Raw genomic sequence first — 9,816 nt, 5'->3', positions numbered from 1 at the left:
ACTGGAATCTAAGTGAATGTAAAGGCCAATGAGATCGAAATCTTCAGCAGCCTAGCTAATTGTCTAAGCAAGAGAAGGGAAAGAAGGAAAGAAAAAACTTAACAGATTGGTAGGTTAAATTGGGCTTGAACACATTGACTTTATTTATTAGTAGATGGATATATGTAATTGTCAGCTTGAAATTAATTAAAGTTAGTGATTGGTTTTGTGGAAAGTATTTGGAACAGATCAGAATTGCACAATTTGCTTAGAGCATGAGGCCTGCTAATGGATTTGATCTTCTCTCCCATCATATTGATGGAAAGCTTGCTAGCTTGACTCCAAATGATCCAGAGTGTTGTATATTTAGAGTGCATACCGAGTTACGCAACGTAAATGACAAGGCATATGAACCTCAGTTACTTGCCATCGGTCCTTACCATCGCGGCAAGGATTGCTTGAAGCAGATGGAAGAGCACAAATTGGGCTATTTACAACTACTTCTTCAGAGAAACGAAAGCAGTGTGGAAATATACATCAAGGCCATGAGAGAATTAGAAGGAACAGCTCGAAGATGCTATGCAGAACCCATTAGCCTATCCACGGATGAGTTTGTAGAAATGATGCTACTTGATGGGTGTTTCATCATTGAGCTGTTTCGCAAGTTAATAGAGAAGGAGCTAAGAGATGAATGTGACCCAATCTACCGATTGGATTGGATGGCCAGTAAATTATGGCGTGATGTACTGCTATTCGAAAACCAACTTCCATTATTTGTTCTCACTACATTGATAGAGATGACTCAGGTTCCCAATGAGGAGGACAACTTTATTCTTTTTTTCATGTTCTTTTCCGGACGTTTAATATTAAGAAGGGACTTGCTCCAAAATGCTGGGGATCTATTTTTTTTGGCACAAAACATTGGGAATCAAGTAGATTCCCAAAACATTGGGCATCTACTTGCTTTGGCACATGAATCTGTCACTACTCCACATTTAGACAGCAGTAAAGGTGGGAATGTTGAAGAGTGGAATACGATACCTAGTGCCACAGAGCTACAAGAGGCTGGAGTCAAATTCAAGAAGCTAGAGACAGGTGGCTTCTTGGACATAAAGTTCACCAATGGGGTAATGGAAATTCCACTTTTGATAATAGTAGATCCAACAGAATGTATGTTTCGAAATATGGTTGCGTATGAGCAATACAGTCCAAACAGGAATCCTAAATACTTCACAGAATATATGAACTTCATGGATAACCTCATCAACTCTCCAAAGGATGTTGCATTGCTTCGTCGACGAGGAATTATTAAAAATTATTTGGGTGACGATGAAGCTGTCTCCACCATGTTTAACAAGATTGGTCACAATGTCAATATAACCAACTTATGTTATGTTGAAACTCTCAGAAATGTGAACAACCATTACCACAGACGTAAGAATGTGTGGATAGCAAAATTGAGGCGCAACTATTTCAACAGTCCTTGGGCATGGATTTCTTTTCTTGCAGCTGCCTTTTTGCTCCTACTTGGTTTAACACAGACCATATTTTCGTTTCTTTCTTACATTGTTCCCAAAAAGTAACTAGTACCTGATTATCTTTTTCCCTTACTTACTTCATATAACATCATTTTGGAATAATGTTTTATAGTAATTCAATGACTTAAATGGCTCCTCAGGAAATCTTTCTACTGAGCTAGAGTCATCTTTGTTGTATTCAAATGGTTATTGTCTTTGGAACCACCTTATTAAAGGTTGCTTATGAGTTTGTACTAATGTTCTTTGCAATTTGTTCATAATTCACTACAAAAATTCAATTTTTTGGTAACGGACCGTTTGTGACGTGTCAAGGCTGTTGACACGTTACTAAAGGTTAGTAACGTGTAATTGGTAACGTGTCTGGGGCGTTTTCAAATTGGTCGTAACTACTAAATGGTAACTGACACGTTACTAAACTTTTAGTAACGTGTCAATTTTGACACGTCACCATTTGGTAACGTGTCAAAATTGACACGTTACTAAAGTTTAAAAAATTATTAAAAAAAAAATTCCAGACAAAAATTTGAAAATTTTTTTTCTCAAATTTTTTTTCCTGAATTTTTTTTTTTCAAATAATATTATGGAATTTGATTTTCAAATATCCAAACCCAGCACAGTTGATATCATGGAATCTGATTTTTTTTTTTTTTTTTTTTTCAAATAATATCATGGAATCAGATTGAATAAACCATCAAATAATATCATAGAACTCAAAATGCCTTGATCAGTTTCAACAACATATACAAACATCTGCAGATCTGGAGCTCGAGCTCCATTTAGGCCCGATATTCAACTATCTCCTTTTCAGCCTCTTCTTTGGCTTGTTTCAACCTAGCCATTTTTCTAACAATAGAAAGACAAGCTATATATATTAAACCCCAATATATTAATGCAAAACACAAGCTATATATATATAATGAGGAATATATACCTGAGGAGATGGACGGAGAAATGCCGAACCTGCCGGAAGGAGTTGCCGGAGAGAGAGAGGAAAAAAGGAAAAAAGGAGTTGCTTGTGAGAAGAGAAAGGAGTTGCTGGAGAGGAAAAAAAGGAAATTTCCTCTTCTTCGAAGCCTGTGCTGGGGAGGTAGAAAAAAAATAGGAGGGAAAAAAAGAAAGAAAAAGGGGGGGAAAAAAAAATATTGGAAACCAGCTGGGCGCTGGTTCCCAATACTATATTGTAACGTGCGGTTTATTGGACACGTTACCAATTTGATGACACATTACCAATTTGGTAACGTGTCATAATGGCACGTTACCAATTAGTAACGTGCCATTATGACACGTTACCATTTTGGTAACGTGCCATTATGACACGTTACCAAATGGTAACGTGTCATAATGACACGTTATTAATTGGTAACGTGCCATTATGACACGTTACCAAATTGGTAACGTGTTATTTATGACATGTCACCAAATGGTGACATGTGGAGTTTTACACGTTATTAAATATTTTAGTAACGTGTCATTAATTGCCACGTCACTAAATGGTAACGTAGCAGATATTAATGAATAGTATACACGTCACTAAAACCCATTTTTGTTGTAGTGATTAGAGGGTTGCTAGAATTTTTTTTTTTTTTTTTTACATTTTTTGGCTTTCTATCATTTGGAACCATATATATGCTAGAAACATGTTTCTTCTTTATCTTTTTTCTTTTTTCTTTGGTGTGTGTTGAAGTTTTTGACAAGGATGTGTAAATTGGTCTATTTAAATTCATCTTCTCCATGTTTTAATAGTTAAATCTTAAATTATTATTTTAACAATAAATCAATAATATAGAAATTGTAAAGAACATACCAAAATTCATAATTCACTTTACCCTCAATCTTAGGCTACATAAAATGATAGAACTTGCATAAATTTATAGGGTAGAGAAATGATCAATTTCCTTCTTTAATTAAACCTCCACTCCCCACCAAATGAGGAGTTTAATAGAAATCACTTCTCGTATTGACCAATAAAATAGAAAGAGTGAAAAAGACAAATTCAAGAATTGATGAAACCAGCCACGCCCTTCTGGCCCATTCCTAGCCTCTATCAATATTTCGCTTGATTATTTTTTATAGCCTTGTTGGGAATTAACCTTAAATGAGATCTCAACTAACGCAAATACTCAAAAAAAATCATATTTAAAGTAAGAAAATCAAACAGATTTGTTTGTTTCACTAGAATTGACCTTCATCCACAAATTAATCTCTCCCCATGTCCCTAAAACAAGAAACCAAAAGGGGAGAAAAAAAAAATGATAATGAAAGAAAAAGTAGCAGGTACATAAGAAATCCCATGAGTAGTAGTTCAAGAGAAACTTGAAATGACTAAGCACTAAGCAGTGACAACTAAATACATTGTTTCACCTATATGAATCTGGGCGCTTTGGCTTGCTTTGAACAACAACCTCAATCTTCTCCATCACAGCAGGAGTCAGTAGAGGGATGAGATCATCAGCATTCATGTTCTCTTGAATCTACATAGAGGAAAAGAGTTCTTTGATTGGCTATGAAAAGAGAGAACAAGATGGCATGAATTATGAGTAATTAATGGCTGTATTTGTTTAACTCTTCAAAAACTGTTTTATGTTTTCAAAAACAAAACACACTTTTTTTTAAAACAATTAACAAAGGATTTACTTCTTAAAACACAAATATTTTTTTTCAAAACACTTATAACACCTTTTTAGAGGTGTATTTTGAGAAAACATGTGCGGTTGACTTATTATTTCTTTTTTTAAAAAAAATATAAAGAGGTGATAGCACAACCAAGTTAACCAATCCTAATGGAGAAGGGTGGACGCGAAAGGCCGCTACACAACCACCCCAACTTGATAAAGGTAACTGCACTACCACTCCAACAAGACAAAGACGATCGCACAACCACCCCTATCCTCAGTGGCTGCCACACAACCACCCCAACTTGATAAAGGTACCTGCACTACCACTCCAACAAGACAAAGACGATCGGACAACCACCCCCTCCTCAGTGGAAAAATTAAAACCACAAAACCATTTTTAAAATGCATTAACAAGGAAATATGAAGCAAAGACATGCCCCCAACAGAGGAGCTGTGGCAACATGTGTCGGGCATGAATGCAGCTTGGACACAAAGAAGCACAATGGCTATATTCCATATTACAAATTAAAAAAAAAAAAGAAAAAAAAATATGTATTATTAGTCTCCTTTAATAAAGTTGAATGATAAACAAACACAAACCGTGGCACACCATGCAATTGCAAGTTGTTGCAATTTGTTCATAATTAGAAAGTGGTTAGTTATTTATTTATTTATTTTTGTGGCTGTTCATCATTCGGAACCATATATATGAAACTGACAACTTAACCTTCATGACCATTATACATTTATACGTGGTGAAATGGCTTGGCCCACCAAATTCTTTTGGGTCAGGTTGCCCAACAGTACTATGTAATAAAGATTGATCACGCCATGGGCTTATCACCCATATTTCTTTGTCTTCGGAGTTATCTTTGTTTTTCAAGCAAACTATAGACAGATTCTATAGTTGTGCTGTCACCTCTATCTATCTATCTTTTTTCTCTTTTTTATTTTTTTATTTTACAATTATTATTTTTTTTTTAAAGAAATGATAAGTCAGCCTCCAAACCTAAAAAGATAACCATGTTTTCTCAAAATACACCTATAAAAAGGTGTTATAAGTATTTGAAAAGTGTTTTGTGTTTTGTTTTTGAAAAAAAAACCTTGTGTTTTAAGAAGTAAATCCTTTGTTAATTGTTTTTAAAAAGTGTGTTTTTTCTTTATAAAAACAAAAAAATATAAAAATAAAATGAAAATTGAAAAGTTTAACAAACACGGCCTTAAAATAACAAAACCATTTTTAAAATGCATTCATAGGGAAATATGAAGCAAAGCCATGCCCCAAAAGAGGGCCAATTATGGGCCGGAATAAAAGCCAACAAATGGGCTGAAAATGAAGCCAATTATAGGCTTTAAATGAGAGCTGACTATAGGCTAAAATGAGCTGGTGTTTTAAGTAATACTACAAATGCCATAAATTATGCCAATAAAGGGTTGAAAGAAGAGCTAACTATGGGCTAAAATAATGCTAAATTTTAAACAATACCACAAATGTCGAAATAAAATTGAGCAAACAAATGACCAAAAGATAAGGCTAACTGGACCAAACATATGCCTTTTGGGCTTTTTTTTTTTACTCTACACCTCACATGTTTATGAGCGCACCACTTTCGGAGTAAACCTTGTGTCTCACATGTTTCTGAGCGCACCACTTTCGGAGTAAACCTTGTGTCTCCTGTGATAAAGTAATGATTAAGTGATTAAATTTGTATATTCCTATCAGTTTAAGCTTTTGGGACAAGTGGTGATTTAACATAGTATCAAAGTCAAAGGTCATGGAATCGAACCTTAACTCCGTCAAATCACCCCCAATTTAAATTAAATATTTCACGTGTTTGGCCTTACCTATTAAAAGGGAATTTGAGCCCGCACGTGAATGAGAGTGTTAAAGTAATAATTAAGTGATTAAATTTACATCTTCCTATCAACTTAAGCTTTTGAGACAAGTGGTGATTTAACATCCTACACAACAAACCAAAACCTATATATATATATATATATATTTTTTTTTTTTCTCGGTGTTCGTCCTTTCTTTTTTGTTTTTACATCAAAATAGAACAAAATAAGTATGATATGTAAGAAGGATGGCGAAGGACTCAAGCACTTGATTAGCCAGTGAATGACCGTGTCGTTCACAGTCAAGGCCAAGACACAATGGAGCGTATTCAGACTTTCATACAAAACCCATACCTGTTCAACCCTTCAGAGAAGAGCCTCACCCTCAAAGATATGATGGGAATTTGACCATGCTTGACTTGAAGACAACGTTCAAGGAAGTTCTCGGGAGAAGAAGCTGGGTGGTTGCCGACGTGGCCAAGGATATTTTCTGGTAGTGCTGAAATCGTGTGGTGCGGGTTGGAGAAAAGCTTATCTCCAAGTCACACACACCAGCGTTTGGCAATTCAATATGAAAGAAACATATGGGACCACGAAGGAATTAGGACAACAACAAAAATAGGAACTTGCTTCAACACATATACTTTTTTAATGGCGGAAGAGAAAAGGAAAGGGTGCCCACTGGCATTCGCCACTAGTTCTGATACTTATATCATGAAAGAAAAGATAATTACGATTCTGTTTAAAATGATTTTTGTCGGAAAATATTTTCAACAAAAAATATTTTCCTGAAAAATGATTTTTTGGAAAATATTTTACAGTGTTTGATGCATATGGAAAATCAAAATTTTTTTATTTTTTTTATATATATATTTTTTCATTAAATTATATTAAACATTAAATTATGAAAAATGTCCCGACCAAGTCTTAGAAGTGTCCAAACTGAGTCCCGCAAGGACCCCACAACAACTCACCCGGGACCCACCTAGACCCTATCGGGACCCCGTCGGGATCAACCCGGGACCTTGGTAGGACCCGCTCAAGACCCGACAGGGACACTTTCATAATTTAGTATTTAATATTGTAGTGAGACAAATAATTAATTAAAATATGATTGTGCGTACACTTCAAATACTGAAAAATGATTTCCATGAAAATGTTTTCTACTGAAAACATTTTTTGACGTTGGGGACCTGAACGGGACCCCCCTAATTTTCCATACATGCCAAATACTGGAAAATATTTTCTAAAAAATAATTTTCAAGGAAAATGTTTTCCGCCGAAAATATTTTCCAACGTCAGGTCCTGACAGGTCTCGATCATGTCCCGACAGGGTTCTAGGTAACTAATAGAGAGGTCCAAAGTGATAGAAATTAAAAGTTTAGGGAACCAAAGTGAGAGATTTGAAAGTTTAGGAGAGTTTATAAAATTGGCAGAAAGTTTAGGGGGCCAAACTGAAGTTTCTCCTATAAACAATAGCAAAATAAATTAAACACGATCTATAGCTAGAGTTCAAGAAAAATGGTACAAAAAATAAATATCGTAAACCTAAAGGATTGCAGAATAATCACTTAAAAAATAAATAAAAACAGATATTTTCATCATAATTCACATTTTTGCACAAAAAAAACACACAAAAAAAAAAAAAAAAAGTAAAAACGAAATAACGCGTAATATGTTCGTGTCGTGGTCTCCATTTATCATTGATATGGACTTCATTTGGAGGGCGGCGTCTGAGTCAACAATTCCTCGACGACTTAGCGGCATGGGAATTTTCACTTGCTCTTTCTCAATCACTTGTTCTTGGTACTCAACATTTTTGTGGCCTACTCTTTGTGTTTTCCATTGAAGCTAAAGAAACAATCCGCAGAGGCGACCTACTGTGAGTTTTCAAAGAGGTAAGTAAGTTCCATTACGTTTCTTCTCTTTTCTTTCTTCTGGGATTTCTCACTTCTCTAACGTAGTAAAACATTTAGAAAGTTTTCTGTTTTTTTGACTGTTCAAAGTAATTAAAGTAACCGATCATGGTTTATCTGAAAATGATGATTTCTTTTATGTGGGTGTTTGGTCTCTTGTGAGCAATAGGATTCCAAAACCTTACACCAATGCATTCTTTTATATATAGATATAATTGCAACTGAAGAGTTGCATATGTTGAATACATACAATCCTTGAAAGAGTAAGATCATTTGTGACAGGTTTTCTGCAATATAGTGTTTATTTCGGAATATGATGCTTGTTGATGGAGCTGATCCAGTCTCCATTCGTATTCATGAAAAGCTTGTTGGGTTGATTCCAAGTACCCCAGAATGCTGTATATTCAGAGTGCACACCCAATTACGCAAGACAAATGAGAAGGCATACGAGCCTCAGCTGCTTGCCATCGGTCCTTACCACCGTGGCAAGGGTAACTTGAGGCTTATGGAAAATCACAAATTACGCTATTTACAACTACTTTTTCAAAGGAGAAGAGAGAGCAATGTGGAAACATACATTAAGGCCATTAGAGAATTGGAAGGAAGAGCTCGTGAATTCTATGCAGAACCCATTAGGCTAACCACAGATGAGTTTGTAGAAATGATGTTACTTGATGGGTTTTTTATCATTGAGTTGCTTCGCAAGCGTACAATGAAGGTTCTAATGGATGAATATGACCCAATCTTCCAATTGGGTTGGATGTTCTATAGCTTAACGCGTGATCTACTGTTATTCGAAAACCAAATTCCATTCTTTCTTCTCACTAAATTGTTCGAGATGACTGAGGTTCCTAACCAGCAGAACAACCTTATTGATGTAGCCATACTTTTTTTCAGAGTCTCATTCCCATGTGGAGGCCGTATCTGTGTATCATGTGATGGATCGCTCCAAAACATTAAGCATCTACTTGCTTTGGTATATAAATCTTTTACTTCACCATCTGCAGAAATTGGGATAGGTTGGAGTATTGTACATGAGGAAGAGTGGAGTTCGATACCTAGCGCCATAGAACTTCAAGAGGCCGGAGTCAAATTCAAGAAGCTAGATAAAGGTACCCTTTTTGACATAAAGTTCAACAATGGAGTCATGGAAATTCCACATATGAAAATAGAAGAACAATCAGAATCTATCTTTCGAAATTTAGTGGCATATGAGCAATACAACCAAAATAATCATCTCAAATTCATCACAGGCTATGTGAGCTTCATGGGCTATCTCATCAACTCTCCAAAGGATGTTGAATTTCTTCGTAGACAAGGAATTATTGAAAAATTTTTGGGTGATGATGAAGCTGTATCCAGCATGTTTAAGAACCTTAGTGACAATGCCATTGTCAACTTACATTTTGCTGAACTTTTTAGAAATGTGAACAAGCATTGCCGCAGACGTCAGAATGTATGGATTGTGAATTTGAAGCACAATTATTTCAGCAGTCCGTGGGCATTTATTTCATTTCTTGCAGCTACCTCATTGCTTCTACTTACTTTAACCCAGAGCATATTTTCCATTATCTCTTAAATTTTCCAGTCATAAGTACACAATATTATTGTCGTTCTCAATTGATGTAGTACAATTTTGAACAATATTTTAGCAATGCTTGATCAGTTACATGCTTTTGGAATCTCAAGGGAAAGGGAAGGGAATCAAGTAGGGTATTTTCTACTATTGATTCGAGAAATGGGTAGGCAATTCAAACAAAAGCCCTGAGCCAACCCAAAGACGGTGAGGCAACTAGAGAACCAAGAAATGTTTGAGAATGGGTCCAAAAAATAACGTGGCCCATCAAGAGAACAAGAGCAGCCAAAAAGGGCTGCTAGCAAAGACAACCCAAAATTCTCCAAAAAAAAACCTTTCGGAAACTCTTGCAAGGA

At 35.6% G+C, this 9,816-nt stretch overlaps 2 protein-coding genes across 2 annotated transcripts; both read left to right on the top strand.

The window, feature by feature from the left end:
* The first annotated feature begins 254 nt into the window (after window positions 1–254).
* LOC132178352 (UPF0481 protein At3g47200-like) lies at window positions 255–1,562 on the top strand. The gene has a single exon (XM_088515693.1). It carries the CDS (start codon window positions 255–257, stop codon window positions 1,560–1,562), a length of 1,308 nt encoding a protein of 435 aa, XP_088371819.1.
* A 6,501-nt stretch (window positions 1,563–8,063) lies between these two features.
* On the top strand, window positions 8,064–9,463 carry LOC148586566 (UPF0481 protein At3g47200-like). The gene has a single exon (XM_088515692.1). The coding sequence runs from the start codon at window positions 8,198–8,200 to the stop codon at window positions 9,461–9,463; it is 1,266 nt and encodes a 421-aa protein (XP_088371818.1). The 5' UTR covers window positions 8,064–8,197.
* Window positions 9,464–9,816: the final 353 nt, after the last annotated feature.

This window comes from Corylus avellana, chromosome 4, assembly GCF_965113065.1.
Source record: "Corylus avellana chromosome 4, dhCorAvel1.hap1.2, whole genome shotgun sequence".
NCBI classification, from domain to species: Eukaryota; Viridiplantae; Streptophyta; class Magnoliopsida; order Fagales; family Betulaceae; genus Corylus; species Corylus avellana.
Note: the sequence above shows the minus strand (reverse complement) of the source record. Positions and strands in the feature narration are given on the sequence as shown.

Excerpts from the sequence above, each read along its gene's own strand:
- LOC148586566 (XM_088515692.1), top strand. The coding sequence starts at position 8,198 with ATGATGCTTGTTGATGGAGCTGATCCAGTCTCCATTCGTATTCATGAA.
- LOC132178352 (XM_088515693.1), top strand. The coding sequence starts at position 255 with ATGAGGCCTGCTAATGGATTTGATCTTCTCTCCCATCATATTGATGGA.